At 34.4% G+C, this 20,655-nt stretch overlaps 1 protein-coding gene across 6 annotated transcripts in view; it reads left to right on the top strand.

Moving 5' to 3' along the window:
• The window catches only part of raskol (Ras GTPase-activating protein raskol), a 170,820-nt gene extending 151,750 nt beyond the window's left edge, over nucleotides 1-19,070 (top strand). For all 6 annotated transcript variants that reach the window (XM_087404131.1, XM_087404130.1, XM_087404133.1 and 3 more), the window contains 8 exons: nucleotides 9,715-9,998; nucleotides 10,468-10,754; nucleotides 11,006-11,338; nucleotides 11,505-11,909; nucleotides 12,098-12,264; nucleotides 12,470-14,095; nucleotides 14,381-14,517; nucleotides 16,036-19,070. In XM_087404131.1, coding sequence (XP_087260257.1) covers nucleotides 9,715-9,998; nucleotides 10,468-10,754; nucleotides 11,006-11,338; nucleotides 11,505-11,909; nucleotides 12,098-12,264; nucleotides 12,470-14,095; nucleotides 14,381-14,517; nucleotides 16,036-16,300 — 3,504 coding nt within the window. In that variant the 3' untranslated portion in view covers nucleotides 16,301-19,070. The remainder of the gene's footprint in view (nucleotides 1-9,714; nucleotides 9,999-10,467; nucleotides 10,755-11,005; nucleotides 11,339-11,504; nucleotides 11,910-12,097; nucleotides 12,265-12,469; nucleotides 14,096-14,380; nucleotides 14,518-16,035) is intronic.
• The last annotated feature ends 1,585 nt before the right edge of the window (nucleotides 19,071-20,655 follow it).

Below are 20,655 nucleotides of genomic sequence, written 5' to 3'. Positions count from 1 at the left end.
AATGAATAGCTTTGCACGCATTTGCAAGTGCAGGAAAGGAAACATTTGGGACGTTCAATCGGTCGCTTATTTCGTATGTGGGACACGTTTCATGCGATAGAGTGGTGAGACCCATCGGCAGATTCAATCAGCGGACGCTGTATGTCGCAGCCTCCAATTTGAGAACCCCTCGAAGACGTTTTTGTCCTTACCGGTGTCGGGAACGGAGGAGCACGTTCGTAGAAGAGGGACCATGAGGGGAATCGAGGGGTTTAGCCCGTTTTGCCTTACCTGAATGTAGGGGCAGAGTTTTCGGTCGCGACACAAAAGGTGCGCGCCCCAAGGATCCCTTGACTTCGGCTACCCGGATGAGCTAACATCTGCGTCAGTCGACGATGAGATTTCGTCGCGAAATCGCGCGCAGCTTCCTCAAAATCTCGGCACATTCGCGTTTCAAAACAGTTATCTTGTCGAATAGTGGTGGATAAAAACGTTATAATTGTCATTGTTTCACATCAAAAACATTTAACAGATTAATCTAAAAAATTATACTGGCCTACATACTGAATAATCTACACGCGCATGACGTGATTGTATTTACTTTGTGTTGTTTAAAAAGGAATTTTATTTGAGTTTGTTTAAAGTGATTTGTTGGCACACACATGTAAATCTGATGTATGTAATTGACTGTGTAAAAAAAAATTGTAGGAAGATGATATCACAGTCTTTCATTTATTTAACCGCGATTTTGTGCCGAATTACATAAAAAATTGTATTATAATATAAATACCAGGGAATTTGAAAGACTTTCGTAAAAAAATTATTACTAATTTTTCGTATAAATAATTTTTTGATATAAACTTGAAAATCATTAAACAGAATTATCGTATTTTCGATAATTGAAACTGTAATAAGAATTTGACTCGAAATCTGAAATAAACGATATTTGTGTCACTTCTTATCAAATTTTCCGTGAAACTCGCTTTATATTTCTCGACAACGTGATCTGTAAAATTTCTGCCATTTATTATAAAAACTTTCAGAAAATGATATATTATATGTAATATGATTTACAAAAATAATAGTTAATAAAAGAATTAATAATCAATAATAAAAAAATGAAAATTAATAATTCTTTATTCAAATAAATGTTATTAGAATTTTATATTACCGTTTTAAAGCAATTTAAAAGCAATTGTAACCATAATCAAAACCTTAATAAACAAATACATATAATTTCATGATTTAATAATCTAAATAATTATCGATCTCAATATTATCGAAAAAAGTCTTTATAATCAAATAATATATGATCATATATATCGTAAAACAATAGAAAATTAATGTCTTCTACAATATATATATTTTCAATATGTTTTGATCGATACAAAGCGATATAAAAAAATCAATCCTTGTTTCGATTACATATGTCACTCTTAATTTAAAAAGGGAAAAGTTATATACGCGCTCGACAATGGAAGTCTATTCATTCATAGCCTACCCATGCGCATTCCATGACTTTGTTATCACGCCATAATGAAAGAGACAAAATGCATTTACGTAATGCATCGATCGGTCATTATTCTTACCAATGCATGACACTGCTCGTCAGCTAAGTCGTGAAATTCAATATGATACATCATGAAGCGCTCGATCAAACACTGTGAGTCGCGGAAGCATTCAAATCGATCGTTGCGTGCAAAAATACGTCACTTGTAACCATTTAAAGGGCCTTTTGATTTAAATCACCGGTTGGGATCGGCCATTGACTTTCTGCAAAGACTTTCCACAAGACAAGAAAAATGTAGTGTCTCAGATACGTTAGAGATGTCGCTTTCAAAGCTTTAGGAATACCTGAGTACGGATCCAAAGAAACTTGAGTCATACCGTTTATTCATTTATCAGTTAACAGCTGCCCGAAGAATGTCTCTGAAATACGGAAGTACTATTGTGAAACATGACTTACATCGAAATTGAAATTCTTTTTCTCGTGCTCGCAAGAATAATAGTAAGTATTCGCTATCTAAAGATTCTACTAGTAACGAATCACTATAGAAGACCTAGAGATGAAAGAGAATGTGAAATATTTCGTAAATAAGAAAAAATCGGATACGTGAAAGTGCTTATTTTCTCGAGAAATTTTTTACGTGTAAATGATTCATCGTACGGTTCCAATTGTCCGAAGGAGATTCTCGAAGAATTCAGTGAACAACCTATCGAGGAATGTTAAATTGAGGAATGTATTATAATGAAATTTTTGCACGCTGATCAGCTATAAAAGATACATTTTAGTTAAAATTTATTGAATGAACAGATTTTATGAAGAGTAAAATTCTGAAAAGAACATCTGAGGATTTCCATCGGACTTTCTAATCAAAATTCGAGACATATAGACGCGTGTGATTAAATTGGGCTAGTTTTATCTCACATGCATGTACACATGATGATAATACATTTTTTATTACGATGATAATGCGTTTCGACGGACATTTTTAAGTTACCTGATAACGGACAGCGCGTACATTGGAAAAATTTTGTACGAACAAGTAATGCGTCTGATTTTCGAATGCTGAGTGCGAATCTTAATTATATGATTCTCTTGCACGCTACTTACAAAGATTTAAAATGATTGAGTTTAAAATCGTGAAAAAATAAGCTGTACAACGTTAGCATGATGGATATTGCGAGCAGTTATGCTTTACGATTATTTTAGAAATATATCAAAGTAAATCTACATTTCTGTTCTGGAACAGTATTGCGGAAATAAGATAATATTTAGACAATAATAAGCAATACATTTAAATTGAGCAAAAAGTATCCAGATGTAAAATATTACGATAATATTATACTACGATATAAAGCAATAGATAATAAAAATTCAGTATAATATGATTTAATTTAACAAGCAATCTTCTGTAGGTATTAGCATTATCGATTATCAAATGATAAATTATGTGAAAAATGTTTCGATGCTGAAATATTTTAACATCTCCTAACACACTTTATCTGGCAAACGCGCCACTTCATTTCGCGATTATGTAAAAAAGTGCTATAAAATTTAATAAAAGTGCTCATAAACACTTATCCGATCTTTCTCGCGCACGATCGAATGTGCTCGAAATCACGCGAATGGTGAGAAGAAAAATGTGCGTCAAGCCAATGGAGGAGAATGAAGATGACAAGGTTGTCAGCATGATCGTCAACTATTTTAGTGCGAGGGTAAATATCGTGGATGGCTATCACGAAAAACCAAAAATATTCGCAGTCTGTTCAGAAGACAGAGAGTGCCGAATTTTTTCATTAATAAACTTTATAATTCAACTACTCCTGTCGTTACGTCTTCTCTTTAAAATTTCTCTTTAAGTTTTTTAATATGTCGTTTGCACAATTCTTTTCAGTTTTGGAAGCAATTCTGAAACATTTTCTTCAATCATATGTAATTATTATTTATCAGCGAATTTTCTTATAAATTCTCCAACTTTTCTAATCTTTTTACTTACAATCAAATCGTTACACTCTAATAGACGAGTATAGTGATTATAATAATCTTGTTCCCTTGCAAAAAAAAATCATAAAACAGTGTGGAAGTAGGATTATAATGGAGCATCTACTTTTTCTTCTTTTACTTCTGACAAGCTCTTAGCAAAACTTTCTGGCTTTGAAACAATATTAAAAGTCTGTATGAGATAGAAACCCATAATAGGGAACGTCTTTATGATATCTTTATAATGAAAATAACAAGTCTTGTCGAAAAGTTTGGCCATGTTTTTAAATTACGTCTTATGGATTACGCTTGGCTGAGACAGCAAAATATTTTTAATATACTTTTTTATTTTTAAATTTCTCTGAAAGTTTTTTGTATACTATATTTAAAATAAAATGTAATATAACTTGAAATAAGATTAGATACACATATACAGGATGTCCCGAAAGTTTTTGTCAATCGCTTTTGTGTAGATAAAGCGGACTAAACTGAATCGAAAAGTCTTCTATTTTACAATTTTTAACAAGATATTAGTTATTAAAAATTGCTAAATATTGGTCTTATAATTTTTTATTCATATACTATCAACTTTATAGAAAAGCTGCAAGAGACAAAAATCATTTATTTTCTTCTCATAAAGTTCTTTTAAATATATAAATTTATTCAGAATTTTTTAATACCGTATTTTCTCTATTAATAAAAATAAGAAAATGCAGTACTAAAAAATTGATAAAAAATTTCAAAAAAATTCCAATTTTATTATTTGACAATTTTTAGTAATTAATATTGTTAAAGATATTAATTATTATTGCGGAAATTGTAAAATAGTAGAGGACTTTTCAACTCAGTTTAGTCCGCTCTATCTACACAAAAAGCAATTAGCAACCTTTCGGGACACCCTGTACATACTAAAAAAATTCGATCTTTTTAAGGAAGTTGGATTATTATTTTGGAGTAAAAATGCGACTAAAATAAATTGTCATTACAGAGAGAGTCATTCCGTGTCATATATAATATTAGTATAATGAATTGTGGATACTATTTATGAGCTATATTTTTAGTAAAATTATTAAAATATAGAATATTAACAAATGTATGAGATTGGAAGATCGGGGGTATATTTGGCAACGTTGCATTTCGCGATGTAATTGGGCGATGATCGGCTATGACGAATGATAAGGGAAAAATTCAGAATCGATATAAGGGCTATCGCACAAAATTCCGTAATAGTGACTGTAAGACGTAAACTTAAGCCGATGAACCAATTAGGATATTGCTTTAGGTCTATGTCTAATCTAATGGAAATGGAAATAACAGTAAATTTATCCATAATTTCGCAATAAGGCGAATTTCAACCACTTGAAACCATAGACATAATAAGAATAGACCGAGTGTGAGGTTTGGAACATGAAGACTAGGTAGAAAAGGACAGATAATGGATGCCATGTAGCTTTCTCTTTTTGAGGAAAGAGTGGAGGGGGGGAAGGAGGAGTAAGGTGTGAAAAAAAAAGAAAAGTAGAAAGATCGAGTGTGTGTAGTAGACAATTGAGTGTGTTCGAAAAAAGGACAGAGAGAGAAAGCTACACAGCATCTGCTCTCTGTCCTTTTTTACCTAATCTTCACGCCAAAATGCAAAGTAGACGACACATAGAACTCACACTGATGGAAGGGCATACGGATGTCGAGCTGTGAGCAACACAGCTCTGAAGGACAGAAATGTCTTTCTATTCTCTTCTATCCTATTTTGGCATATGCGCAGAAAGAAGAAAAGTTACTGAGCAAGACAGAAATACATCTTCTGTCTCTCAGATGTTGCTCACACCTTCCACCCACTACTTGGATAGATCATTCCGGTTTCATTATTATAAGTTCTATGGAGGACGCTCGGTCTATTCTTATTATGTCTATGGTTAAAATTCACTTTATTACGAGGTTATGGATAAGTTTACTATTATTTTCATTTTTGTTAGATTACGTAGACCTAAAACAATATCCTGATTATCGGCTCATCGGCTTAAATTTACATCTTACGGTCACTGTTATAGAATTTTGTGTGCGGCAGCTCTAAAAGCCTATTTTGTATTATTTTCATATCTGTTTCTTTACGCCGAGATGGATTCTAGGTTATATGAAATTAGCTTCGTATCTATCAGCTGTGCACTGCGGCATTGCCAAGTCTTATTACTAATGCGATCCGCGAGATAAAGGTAAACTTTGTGACAATAAAACTTTAAATCCATACGGTAAAGTCCGATTTTTCTTTATTGTACACAATTGTTAATATTTCATCTGTTAAATCCTAGTTTCAAGATCCTAAGTTGGCTGAGTGTATATTAAATTAGTGAGAAGATTATCTACTTCGAAACAATATTCGACTCCTATAAAGCTTAAAATCAATTTCAGAATAATATTACAAGAAAACAATTTAATTATAAAAACGATACATAAATAAACGAGCACACAATGATGTTTGATAGCAATTGTTTAATATTAAGGTAACATATCAAATATATATATATATATATATATATATATATATGTGTACACACACACACACACACACACACACACACATATAATATATTATATATAGAATTAATTTTAATAAGATTTTCAAACGGCGAGAATCACGTTCAGTCCTATAATGTAAATTTAAAGTTAATTTAAATTAATATTAATGGTATGAAGCAATTTTAACAAGGTTTTCGACTGTCCTTATCTGATAATAACGATCTATAGCGAGTCCCAAAGATGAACTCCTTGAGACTCGATACAGACCGTTATTATCAGATAGGGACAGTCGAAAATCTTGTTAAAATTGCTCCATACCATTAATATTAATTTAAATTAACTTTAAACTTACATTATAGGACTGAACGTGATTCTCGCCGTTAAATGAGGATTGCTGTTTTGAATATTTTAAGATTTAGACATCTATTAAAGACGGACATGATGTATCATTACCATCAGATTTAATTATATTGGAATAACATGGAATTCATTTCAATAGACAACAGTATTTATGTTAAGTAGAAGCTGATTTAATTTATATTGAAGAAGATTCTAAAGTCGAAACATCTATAGATTATTTGGTATATGTATGTTTATTTTGCTGTGCAAGCTTCGAACGATATTTATATTCTTTGTTATTACAAGAAAACTATACGGTCAATATTGTTCAAATTGTGGGATTATTTGTACAGTATTTATCTACATCATATAAAAAAATTAAGTCTAAGTTGGTTTTCGACTAACAGTCCATGAAAAAGAAAAAATGATCGACTGCATATATTAAAAACACACATACATACACTCACGCATGCACGTGCTAAAATCTCTTGAATGTTGTTGGGATCATTTCATTTTTACATAAAAATTTTTAATGCAAAAATGAAAATAAGAGGAATAATCCTTAATGATCTTGATCTTAACAAATGTTATTCACGACATGATCCTGAACCTTTTTAGCCGTTGATCACCTTGCGTAATACTAATGCCGGTGACACTTTCCAGCCTTATAACTCGAAAAGTACTTAATGAAAATAACTTTATTACAGTGTTTTGAAAAGTTCTTGACACCAGTTATTAGATTCTGGTATTCAAAATAGGGTGTTCTATTAAAAAAAATCGATTTGACCTTGGCCTGACTTTGGCGACGCCACTCAAAGTCAAATTGATAAGACCTGTAAATAGATCTTTTTAAAACATTGTTATCTAAAACATTGTTTTAAAAAACGTCATCCTCCTGATAAATCCGAGATTCCAACCTTTTTTGAGTACCCTGTGTATGTATGTATATATATACAGGGTATCCCACGTAACTGGGATCACGATTTTTCCGGCACTTCCAATGATTTGACAAGAATTATTTTGAATAAATTTAGTCAGTTTTCAATTGACTACAAATTGCAATATTAAAAATTTACAAAATATTCTGTTTTAGGAAAAAAAATCAAAGTTACCTTAATTTTTTTAATAGCACAACATATTTTTTATTTTATAATATTGTAATTGATATCAACGAGTTCAATGACTTGCTATATTATGATCTTAAAGTCAGACGTGTGGGATCAATGAACGGAAATAATTTTCGTCTGACTTTAAAGTCATCTCAAGGTTATAGTATAGCAGGTCATTAAACTTGTTTTGACATTAATTACAATATTATGAAACAAAAAAATCATAGTGCTATTTAAAAAAATTAAGGTAACTTTGACTTTTTCCCTAAAAAAGAATATTTTGCAAATTTTTAATATTGCAATTTGTAGCCGATTGAAAACTGATTAACTTTTATTCCAAATAATTTTTGTAATATCGGAAATTACTTTAAAAAAATGTATGCAAAATGGATAATTTTTTAAATAAACAATTATATGTTTTCTACTAATTAATTCCATTAATTGATTCATTTCATTATTCTGTTCATAAAAGTATTAAGATTATTAAAAAATTAATAGTTTACGAGATATTTAATATTTTATGTCAACATGTGACAGAATAAGTATAAAATATCTCATAAACTGTTGATTTTTTGATATCACTAAATACTTTTATATGCAGAATTATTAGAGGAACCATATTGTGTAAAAAATCATTTAATTCCATTTAAAAAAATGGAGGTAATCTTGATATCTTTTTAGCACCTCCACTTAGAAGAAAGACAATATGACCAAAATACGTCCCTCTTGAAACCATGCAACTTTTGTTTGGCACTTTTCCTTCTATTATTAAAAACAAGCGAGTTATTTAAGTGACCTATTTTAAATAACTCTGTATATATATATATATATATATATATATATATATATATATGTATATATACACACATATATACAATCTTTATATTAAGTAAGATACAGTGATACAACAGATATTACATAACAGAACAAAGTTCTTGCCATACCGTGCTACTTATTTAAAATTAGTGTACAGTCACATTTATGAATTGCTTTTACAGTTCGGAAAATTTTTAAATATATATTTCATTTATTTTGTATTGCTTATAAAAATATATTAGAAAACAAGAAGAAGAAAAAGAAGAAGGAGGAGAGAGAGAGAGAGAGAGAGAAAGAGTGCTTCTGTTAAATTAATGTATATTAATTGATATATATTCTTTATAAATTAATATACATTGATATATATTTTTTATTTTAAATAATACATTAAATAGAAATGGAGGAATGGGAGAGAGAATGCCATACGTAATACTGTAGACATTAAGTAATATGTTGCTACGGAATTCATTGTATTGTCAGATAATGCCACGAAGTTCTCTTTTGTTTCTTTTGTACATCCAGAATTTTTTCTTAAGGTGGTTGTATCGCATAAGAACGGCCTGTGGCAATCGGCCTGTGGAAAAAAAATTACTGTTCAAGAATTGCTGCAGATTGTAATTTTTTAACAATAATTTTTATTACCTAATAGTAATTTTTATTTTCTCACTGTGATCCAATACTTGAGAATGAGTTGATAAGCAAAGTGGATATTAGTGAAGTAGTAAAGTAATTTTTTAAGGTTGTATAATTAATATTTGTCTGGTTATCCCCCATTTTCTTCGGTTTAGGAAATTCGTATTATATTTATCTAGTTTTTAAGCAAATTTTTAAATATCGTTTTTGCGCTATAATTAAAAATGTACTATAATCGTTTCTTGTCTGGCACAGGGAACTCCTTGTCTAGTACATGTTAAAAATACTAACTTCAAATGCAATTATTTTTTGAACATTTCTAATTACCTCCTCCCCCCTCTCAAAATGATATGTATGTATAGAGAATATATCTTCAAATAGTAAAAGCTTCAAACAAATCTTAAGAAAAGTCATTTTGCGATACAACCATCTTAATGGCAACCACCCAAACTTACTTCTCTTTCGAAAGAAATATATCAAACTTACAAAACCCAAAGTGGAATAAGGCATTCTCTTTGATAAACAATTTACGAAATAAGAGATAAGAAAATATCGAGTATTGTATTATATTTAATAGTAGACATACATATATGAAATTATACGCTTCCGTATTTTACAAAATTATTAAAGAACAAATATATAAAAATCTACACTATGTTTATTTATTTATTTATCATATTTCTTTTACTTTTATCTGTAGATACAATTGCTAGGTCACTGAAAAGACAAGATTTATATTGCAATACATGCATTATGCTTTTCGACGAAATGCTCACGAATTCTGAACCGTGTACTAAATCCCGTGCACAACTCTTAATCAAATATGTCTTTTCTCATTTGTAGAATTTCTTCTCGAAGCGATCGTTCCGGTCGAACCCTCTGAAGAGAACGAAGAGCGTAACAAAGCTCGAGCGGCAAAAGCAACGGGGCGCCGGTCTCCGAGGATGCCGTTCACACGAGTCTCTGCTGTGCGGTCAGGCGGTGACCTCGATGGACCTCGCAGCGGTGACGCCGCTGCATCCGAGTCTCCTCGGCAGGCCACACTGCTTCCAGGTCACGCCGAGTACTGGCGGGCCGAAGTATTTCAGTTGCAAAACCGCTCACGAACGGGACCAGTGGTTGCTCAGGTTGGTTGAACCGGGTTGCGCATTGCTTTTTATTTATCGCTCTGCCACACACCATGCCAGAGATAAGCAGCCGTTTTATTTTCGTCATACGAGAACGATGCACCCGATCATTTCGGAACTGGATACTGTACGCGACGCTCTAGATTTACCACGCAGTTTCTCGACTGCGTATAGTCCTTGATAAATATGACATTTGACTTGAATTATGCAAAATTGAAGTGCTCATCTCTCGGTAATACCGCAAGCGGATTGAAAGTCAAGAGAATACATACATATGCAAACTAGAACATTATCATAAATATGTACTTTCAGTATTTATGTCATTACAATATTTGATTTTGAAGTATAACAATCCTCAAATAAATCTGTATTATTCGATCTTTATTCGAGCCAATTATTATATCATGTGACGTCGTATAAGCAGGGACGTATAAAAGCTACAAACTATATCTATTTATTATATGCGCAGCTTAAGGAAATCCGTTCAGCCGGATGCGGAACAGACACGTCGAACGGACAATTCGCTGCAGATTTGGTTACTGGAGGCGAAGGGCGTGCCTGCGAAGAAGCGATATTTTTGCGAGGTCTGTCTCGACAGCACCTTGTATGCGCGAACAACTGCCAAGCTGAAGGCCGACTTGTGCTTCTGGGGCGAGCACTTCGATTTCCATCATTTACCTTCTGTCAATACCATCCAGGTGAACCTGTACAGGGAAGCAGACAGGAAAAAGAAGAGAGACAAAAATGTTTTAATCGGTAAGCACTTGATTACAAAGAATTAAAAATTTTTACATTATATGTATATCATTCATACGTTATATTATACGTAGAAAAATGTTTGATTACACACATATATACGCTATAAATTTAAAATACGATATATGAATCATATTATACATATGAAACAATACATAAACTCAAAATTATACGAAGTGAATTACCATAATCATAATGCGATATAAATGCAACACGTATATAATGATATACATACCAATTGTTCTTTCTAGGTTCCGTCAGTATACCAGTACACAATGTGACATCGCGTTACTTAACAGAGAAATGGTATACCGTAGTAGGTGACAAGGGACCTCTCAAAGATCCTCCTGCACTAAGAGTAAAGTGCCGGTTTCAGTCCGTTGACATATTGCCGGTTCAAGTGTATCAAGAGTTTCTGGAATATCTGAAAACTGATTACGCGTCGCTATGCGAAAAATTGGAACCCGTCATCGGCGTCAAGGCGAAAGAAGACATCGCGACTGCCTTGGTAGCAGTGATGCAACGGGAGAAAAAAGCGCCGCAATTCCTCGCTGATCTCGTCATGATGGACATTCATCGAATAGGTCAGTCTTCATATAATTAATTCTTACGCATAAAACTGTCAATATCTCTTATTTAAAGTTTTGTTTCAAGCACGATTGTTGTTTGAAATTCTTATTTTATTTTTTTCCTACTTTTGATTCGTTAATTTGCAATTTATAATTTAATTTGTATTTATTAATATTTCAGATGATGAAAGACTCACTTTTCGAGGGAATTCCTTAGCCACGAAGGCAATGGAAGCTTACTTGAAATTGACCGGGGACAGATATTTACAAGAGACTCTGGGAGCCGTTGTGAGAGGAGCAGTCGAAGGCGGCGATTGCGAAGTGGATCCACTCAAGGTCGCTTCCGTCGCTGCGTTGCACAAACAACAGCAGAACCTTCGCAACGCCGTAGAGCTGGCTTGGAGCAGAATATTATCAAGCCACGCTCATTTTCCGCTAGAATTACGCGAGTGCTTCCGCATTTTCCGTGAACGTCTGGCCGATCTGGGCCGCGAGGACATTGCAGACAATCTTATCTCCGCATCGATCTTTCTAAGATTCCTTTGTCCTGCCATTCTCAGTCCGTCTCTCTTCAACATTACGCACGGTAAATCAAAACATATTTACATCTTAAGTGAATTTCGATTAGTATGGATTATTGATTGCTACGCGTATTATATTTGTACAGATTTGTAATAACATCCATTAATTATAATTATAAACTAAAAATTACGTGAAAACTTAATACACATTTAAAGGCCCTAAAAGTCTTTAAAAAAATAATTTTTACTTTAGAATATCCGAATGAGAAAGCAGCGAGAAATCTCACTCTGGTTGCGAAGACGCTTCAAACGCTTGCGAACTTTACGAGATTCCAAGGCAAGGAAAATTTCATGGAATTTATGAATGATTTACTTGAACGCGAAGCTCCGTCTATGAAGAATTTCTTGCAGCTAATTAGCGTAAGTATCGTATAATATTTTATTTGATATTTTAATTTCCGACGAGTTTATATATCGCTTTTTGAATAGATTAATGGAAAAAATATAAGAACATTTTTATAAATTAAAAAACTACAACTAAAACTGAAACCTAAAACTATAATTTTATATAACTACGTGTATAAAGAAATGTGCTCTGTACAAATATAATTTTTCTATTCAACAGAGTCCACTACCAAAGGATGCACCAACTAATAACTCGCTTGAATTTGATGGCTACATAGATCTGGGCAAACAATTGTCTCTGCTGCATGCTCTTTTACGAGAAAGTGTGGCAACGGTAGCTCCATCCTCGCCATCAATGCCACCATCGCGATTACCCGAGATCCTTGATAGAATCTCCATAGCTCTGGATCAACCAGGTCCGAGTCCCGTCCCCCCCACACATCGTTATCCGAACTTACAAAATAATATTTTCCGCTACAATGATCCGACGATCGCCAACAGCAACTCGAATCTCTCCCTTTCGGCCACGTCGACACTGAGCAATCACAGTACTATAAACGGCACGATCAGAGATAGCAATGAAGTGCTGCAAACCAACACTCTAGGTCACAATAGTTCGCGCAGTCCAAACGTCACAAGAGCAGCGACTCTACCGCGAAACGCTTACATGCCAACGAACGGCAAGTTGCAGCTGCAAATCAACTCAGACGATTATCCTTTGGAGCCGCCGGCGTTCGTGTCGCGTTCGCCAACACCAATCACGCGGCAACATAGGCCACTTGGTCCCAATCGATCTGGACCAGGTTATAGACTGACAGCCAGCGCGAGCCTGGCAAACGTCAATCACTGCCAGACTCATCCAGCAAGCCCCACGCGTTCCGAAAGTCACAACAATTTGAAAGATTCCAATTATAATATCACCACGTCGCCTCAAAACATCCAGTCGAGTAACGGTAGTATTGTTTCTCAGCAGCAACAGCAGCAGCAACAGCATCGGCATAACATCGCACGTCTCGCGCAAAATCTTGATATTCACGAAGATAATTTTAATCATAACAATTACAACGTATCGAGATCGGCCAGCCGGAATCATTGTCACAAGGAAGAGAACGCTAATCAGACCCAACAGCGCAATTATAACAATGTCTCGAAGACCACAGTGAATGCTAACGTGGTCGTTAATCCGCCTACGAATCTCACACTGTCAATCAATCATCAGCCCAACAATAATTACAATACTTCAAAGGGAAACAACGCGTCCGCTAACGGCAATCTTGATGAGCTATCTGATTTACTAAGATACGCGGACGATGAAGTGTCGGAATCCAAGTCACAAAAGGGCTCGCAAATCTCCATCTCGCAATTAAGCAATGTGGCTTCCTCGGGCTATCAAAGCTTCGCCGCTTACAGTCAGAGCTCCAGTCCAGTGGATCTCAGCAGTAACAATGCAAACGCGCACATTCTCAGTACGGCGCCGTTGGCATTTGCTAATCCTGTTTACCACATGGACTCGAATCATGCGAGAACAGGCAGACGAGGCAGCAGTAGTTCCGAAGAGAGAGATGGTAGCGGCGGTGGCGGTGTCGACAGTGTAAGAGGCGTCGATCTAAGCCCCTCGCCACCGCCCAAAAATAACGTACGAAATCATCAGAGGAACGGTCAAAACCAATGGCGACAAAGCAATCAGACTCACAGAAATAACTCAGAGCACGCGCAGGATGTTTGCTGCACGAAGCTCCGAAGAAGACTCTCCCTCGATTCTACAAGAGATCTGTCGGACACCAGTGAGGAAGAAAATTGCACCACCAGGAGAAGCAAGTCTCGCAGTCATCGAAGTATCGATCAGGTGAGTTAATGAAAGATACTTGCAATTTGTTTTACGCACTATGAGTAATTAATGAGAAGACGCTCTAAATTGAATTAACTATTGTTTCTTGAACATGGAAAAATCTGCAACTTTGCATTTCCTTAAAGATGTAAATAACAGATTCTTTACTCTATTATGGGTCTACTGACTACTGCATATAAATGATTATAATTTTCTGTAATCTAGTCTAACGAATATATCTCTACGCAAATATTCTTTCTATCTATCTCTCGTAACTAACACGCTACGTTTATTCGTTTCCAGTACGAAGTGGATCTGTATGAGGTGGAGAGGCTACAGAATAGCGTAGATCGGCTGCGATTGCGCGCGCGATTAGGTGCCAACGAGGATGCTGATTTAGATCTCGCGTCTGACACCAACATGAAGAGCATCATTTCCAGGTACTTCATCTTCATTTCCGCACTAACGTCGCTAACCCATTATCGGGTCTTTGCCTGAGTGTGAACCCTGATATCACCGTGATCATTATCACCGTCTCTGCGTTTTTTCACTTCGACTTCTCGCCATGTTCAGCCACTCGATCTTCCATATCCTCATTTCTCGACTTGTCGTGAGATTCATTTGAAGTCTCCATACAGAAATTCTACAGTCATATAGAATGGTATTCGAATTGGCAACTTTCGTTCAATGTTATATTTGACAAAAAGTACAATTTTATAGTATTTACAATTTGTGATGAATTATCAACGGGTTAAATTTAAATTTTATTGATAATAAATAACGCGATTTCAGATATATTAGCATTAAAATTATTGTCTATTTCGTGTATATTGATAGTGATGAACGTCGTCTAATCGCGTGTACCACTTTTTCTATGTCTAACGAAACTAATGGGGAAACACTCACCCGTATATGAACGGCTACTTTATCGAAACGATATGTATGTTTAACTGATTGTGTGTTCCTGTGCATTCTATCCGCTGCATTTGGTATACTCTGGCTTGATCTGGATCTTTGGTGTAAGAGTCAATTATATTTATAAGCTTTTCTTACATTTTTATATTCATATGTTAGCTCATCGTGTTCTTTCTTGGTTTTCGAAAATACGCCACTCGGAATTGAACTCGAAACGAAAACTCGTGTTCACTGTTTTGACATTACCGATCACGAAACGTCTTTTTTATCAATTTTTCACCGAATTGGCGCTCATCGAACACCGACACATCTCATGACTCACATTTCAACACGTTCATTTTGGTCATGTGCACGGATATTCATTGAGATAATTATCTGCAAAGAAAGTGTGTCGCAAAGAAAGAAATGTCCGGGTACCGTATGCAGACGTTTGCAGTATCAAACCTCTCCAATATGTGGACATTTCTTTTTTCTCTCTTTCATTATACATACATACTCGCTACTGATTATGATACAAAGCAAACATATATAATTTCTGGGAAGACTTTATGTTCCAGTCCTTTTCCAAGAGTATATTAAATTATGCACCAAACACTGTTGCTTCTTACAACTTTATTTTTATCTCTTGATATTGTTTCAGTAATTATGCATCGTGGTGCGCTTGGTTCTTTTTCTGCTTCGCTGTAATGTCTCTCGGTTTCAAATAGAAGACAGAATTTCATCAATAAACTGAATATCTTTTTTTTTTTCAAAGTAAAATGATACAAATTGAACAGCAGAAGCTCGAGAGAGTTAATTCGGCGGAGCTTAATTAACAATTCCTCGACGCTCTTTATTCTTCGCGTATAACACAATCATTCGAAATAATCTTCTCAGCATTTCTATCTAAATATAAATTCTCGAAGAATAAAGATTGTTTCAAGGAACATTTCCGATGAGAGGAGCTTTAATTCTTTTATCGAATCTTTTATCAAACGTTTCTCTCTCTTTCTCGTGCAATCACGCATTTAACTCCAATTTAATGTTTTCTTTTTTGCTCGCAGGTTAATCTCCGTGGAGGAGGAACTACGTCGCGAACAGCAGAAGATGTCGGCGGCGTTGTCGTACAAGCAGCGCGTGATCGACGCGCAGGAACAGCAAATAGCTGCCCTGGGTGCTGCGAACTCGCGTCTCATGTCGACAAACGCGAGCCTGCTTTCGGCGCTGAGCAAGCAACGCTACAATGCCAAATCCCAGGCCAACAGTGAAGCTGCACCGCTACTACAGAATATCGCCGATATCGGTGAGCTTAAAAGCTCATCGTGTTAAGCGACGTTAGATCGAGAATCAAGAAAACGAGAAGGAATCCTTGAATGGAGAAAACGTTTTCTTTGAGAAGTCTTGTGCTGCAATACGCATTATAAATGGTGTCATTAATGACGACATTTATCCTCTCTGAATAATCTTGCAGCACCTCTATGAGGTAGTCGATTTGTTGCAAGAGAGATGAGAATTCCGAACTAATCATTAGTTAAATCTATGCGAATTAACGTCGTTCGAAGAAAATAAAGGAAAATTATTCAGAGAAGCGTGAGGAAAGCATGGATCTTCTTTGATTGCAATTCGTGAATTCCACGAGTCGTTTAATCGACGCTCATTACCTTTCGATCTTGAGATTACGCGCTCGAAAAAAAATTTTAAACGTTCAGCGCGAATGAATAGACCCGGTGTCGACCTGGACTCGCGAAACTCGAGGATGCGGAGTATCGTGCTAGAAAACAATATAGACTGCGACATAAGAGAGAATGGCGTGCGAGAAATAGAGGCTATTTAGTAAATAGGCAGACCGAATAAGTAAACAACTTTCGTCGAATTTATATAATGTGACATAGCGTAAGCTAGGTTTATTTGTACGCGAGTAAGAAGAAAATCCACGGCTCATCCAAGGTTCGATCATGGAAATGACGCCCTGATTGCTTGAATGACGATCGACTCGCGACAGTGCTGACCAGTGAAATGAATATTTGTGACTGCGAGTCTCCCAACGGCGACTTTGCTTCGTTCGATATGAACGAAACGAAAGTGGCAACGAGACTAAATTTTAATTTTATTAAAATTGAGGATCCTCGATCAGCAGCGAAAAGCGAATCGATTGCATCTTCATTAATCCCATATGAATTATTTCGATCTATTTAATTAGCGAACGTATAAATAAAAATTGAACTTTATTGAATCGAATATTTAATATAAGTGATAAAGTATGAGCCCCGAAACTCGTAAAAAAATGTAGCTCATCTTCATTTGTATTTATCCGAATCACTTATCCAAAATGATTACGAGTTTTATCAACTTTAGTTTACTGTATTAAAAATTAGATGGTATCTAGTAGTTGCATTGCTTGCGCGACGAAAATTGATGAAAATCGATGTTCGATTCCAATTGGATCGTTCAATTAAGAATCGTGCGGCAGCGGGCACTCGGACGGCACGTGAAGAAGTTCTGATCGTCAAATCGCGTATATATTTCCCTTGTTTCTACTATTGTATCTACGCACAGCCGCACGCACCGTAACAGTTTAGAAATAGTGTGATACCTAAGGAATATAATATCAACGTTCGCGCCACATCACGACGTAGAAGCATCCTCGAGCACCGGATCTGCAGGACTTCGTGTAAATATATATATATATATATATATATATATATATATATATATATATATGTATATATACATTTATATATATAGGCGCATCTATTTTTCTAGTTTGTTCCCCGAGTGCACGGTTTCTCACGGCCGTAAAACACGACTTTCATTTTTACATGCGAATTATTGTATTGATCGCAAAGCCTGCGTTGCGTTTCTTTTCTAAAACGAATGTATTTGACCGAATAACTCACGCGATTTTTTTGAGACCGTTGAATATTGAGTGAGAAACGGAACAAGCTTCCATGACCAAAAGGTGAGCGAAAAAGTCCATCTAACGAAAAAGAAGGACTTCCAAAGCGATATTTTGCGCCCATTTGCCAATGTTTTTTTTTATCTCAACGAGCCGCGAGTAAATAACGACTACCTTTGGTTCAGCACGATCTTTTATTCTAAGCAACGATATTTATTTAGTAGTGTTTACCAAAGATGAAGAATTTCACATTGTAAAGAGAGTATTGAGATTTATGTAAGATATTTGGTTGTCTTCTTTTTTTTTTTACTTTTACTGTTCCCGACGAAAGCGATAATAATCATCGTCATGTACGGAAGCGACTCAATCGGGAACGGTACTTGAATTCGAGAAAAACGGTGTATATACGGCACGTGAATTCGGAAATCGTTTTTCCCGCTCGATATTGTTCGAAGCAAAATTTTTGCACATCAAGCCGTAATTTTGTGCGTGTATAAGCAGCGCACGTAACGCATGACAATTAATTAGATTTCTCGAAAGTCTCGCTCGTTCGCAAAGCGTTAATGTGTTACGTTTTACATCACAATAACAATTATTATTGCAGCCATTGTCGTATAATGTGTATGAAAGACTGAATGAGAAAGCGAGCGAGAGAGCGGGAGAGAAAGGTGGAAAAAAAGAAAGCCTGAAAGAGTGAATGAAAGAGTGTCAGTTCGAGGGAGCGTAAGAGAAGATAATCAGTTTAATCTCGCTAAGGAAAAAAAAAGTATTATCTCGTCAACTTTGTACCATAGTGTTATTCTCGCCTGTCCGAGCGTTTGAGTCTCTTGCCTGACGCATTATTACTTTTGTATAGAAATACTCTCATTCTTCATTCTTCTTCTCTATCTCATTTCTTTTTATACTTTCCCTTTTTCCGTATCACGGAAAACCACAACCATACTGCGTTCGCGGGAAACCGCCCCTTTAGAAGACACTTTCTTTGACTCGTCGAGTATTTACATCTGATAAAATTAATATATTAATACTATCCTCCTTTCTTCTTGGATGATGTAATCGATGAATATCTATTTAAAAAAATCACTTAAATAGCGTGTACATTATTAAGTTTTGGTATATTCGTTTCTGCAATAGACCACCTGTATTTAAGCATATAGTGACTATTACACTACATGAACAAATAAATACGATTAGACATATAAACGACCCCATTTTTCCCTGGTTTATCCGATTCTAATTTCATTTAAGCGTCATAAATTCAAAAGTGATTTATAACAGATTTATTTCAGTGTCATGTCAATCAGTATCGAAAAAACGGAGTTGCATTACAATTTATTATATAATAATATCATTTTTTTGTTTGTAAATAAAATTAAATGAATATTCGGAAATTTTTTTCTAATTACAATTTGTAAAAATATTAGACAAATTTTGAGTAGATATTATTTAATATAATAATAAATTTTTATTCACATTAATAATGTCTTTCTGAAATAAAGACTTAAAATATCGCTACGTGTACTTGTATTGCAATCTGCCATGAATAATATACTATAATCTGCAATAAATATTAATACATTGGTTAGCATTTCGTACCAATTTAAATATTATTAAATAATAAAATACAATATTTAAACAATCAAATAGCCGAGTAAAAAAAGACGTTAAAAGATAATTATAATATATTTACTTTCTTACTATTTCGATTTCCGATATAATTGACTCGCAACGCACTACACAAAATGAAGGATACGTATTTTAGAATCATAACGAGTTTTATAATATTATATATATTTGTTTTATAGCGATATTTGAATAAATTTACCGCAACATTGAGAATGACTCGAGTGGAGTCGAAACATATGTTTTTGTCTTTTGTTATTTTTATATGAATTTTATGACCTAAATTAAAGTTCTTTGGTTAGAAATATTGGCTCTTCTGCCCTTCTTTTGCCTATATTGTTTTATACTTACAGAGCCTCATTATTATTTATTAATATATTTATTTCATATTAATATAATATATTGAATATATATATTTAATTTTATTCGATACGTTCCGACTTCACGGAATTTTCATCAGTTAAAAATAATACGCACACACATACACACATAAACTTATGTTATAAACTAAATAGAGTTATTGCAAATATACATACTGTAACAATATTAAATATACAACTTAATTCCTGGCCTTTTTAACATATGTTGTAATTTTTTAAATATGTTGTTTATTTACATAAAACGAGTAATCTTCTTGAGTCTGATTTTCTTCTGAAAGCTGTTCCAATTCTTCGTCTTCATAATTTTTTGCTATCCCGAAATTTTTGAAAATACTTTTTACATATAATATAAGACAGTATTTTCATCTAAGGCCGAGCAAATCATTTCCTTATCCTCGCCGGTTTCTTCAGTTGAAATGCTAAAAGGAGATAGTGCCTTAAGTGCTGTTTTTTGAATGATATCACTTTCACTATTGTTTTGAGATTATATCGGCAACATCGTCATTATACCTTGTTTTGAAGTTGAAGGATGGCATTAAAATGATTATACGGTAGAAAAAAATTAAAATTTTAATAAGTGTTGTAGCTGATTAAATATAGAGACCAAGAATTAAGTTGTATCTAATATCAGTTTGATAAGCCAAATCAAATAACATAGAAGTGACAATGATAGGCCAAATCAGATAACATTTTTACTGGTTTCTTTTCCGTCAATATGATGATCTCATATACATGCACTTATAATATATTATTTTTTAACTGATCAAGGCTTCGTGAAATCGAAA

Source organism: Acromyrmex echinatior, chromosome 3, assembly GCF_024713525.1.
Source record: "Acromyrmex echinatior isolate Ae372 chromosome 3, ASM2471352v2, whole genome shotgun sequence".
NCBI classification, from domain to species: Eukaryota; Metazoa; Arthropoda; class Insecta; order Hymenoptera; family Formicidae; genus Acromyrmex; species Acromyrmex echinatior.
The sequence above is the reverse complement of the archived record's forward strand: the minus strand, read 5'-3'. Positions and strand labels throughout refer to the sequence as shown.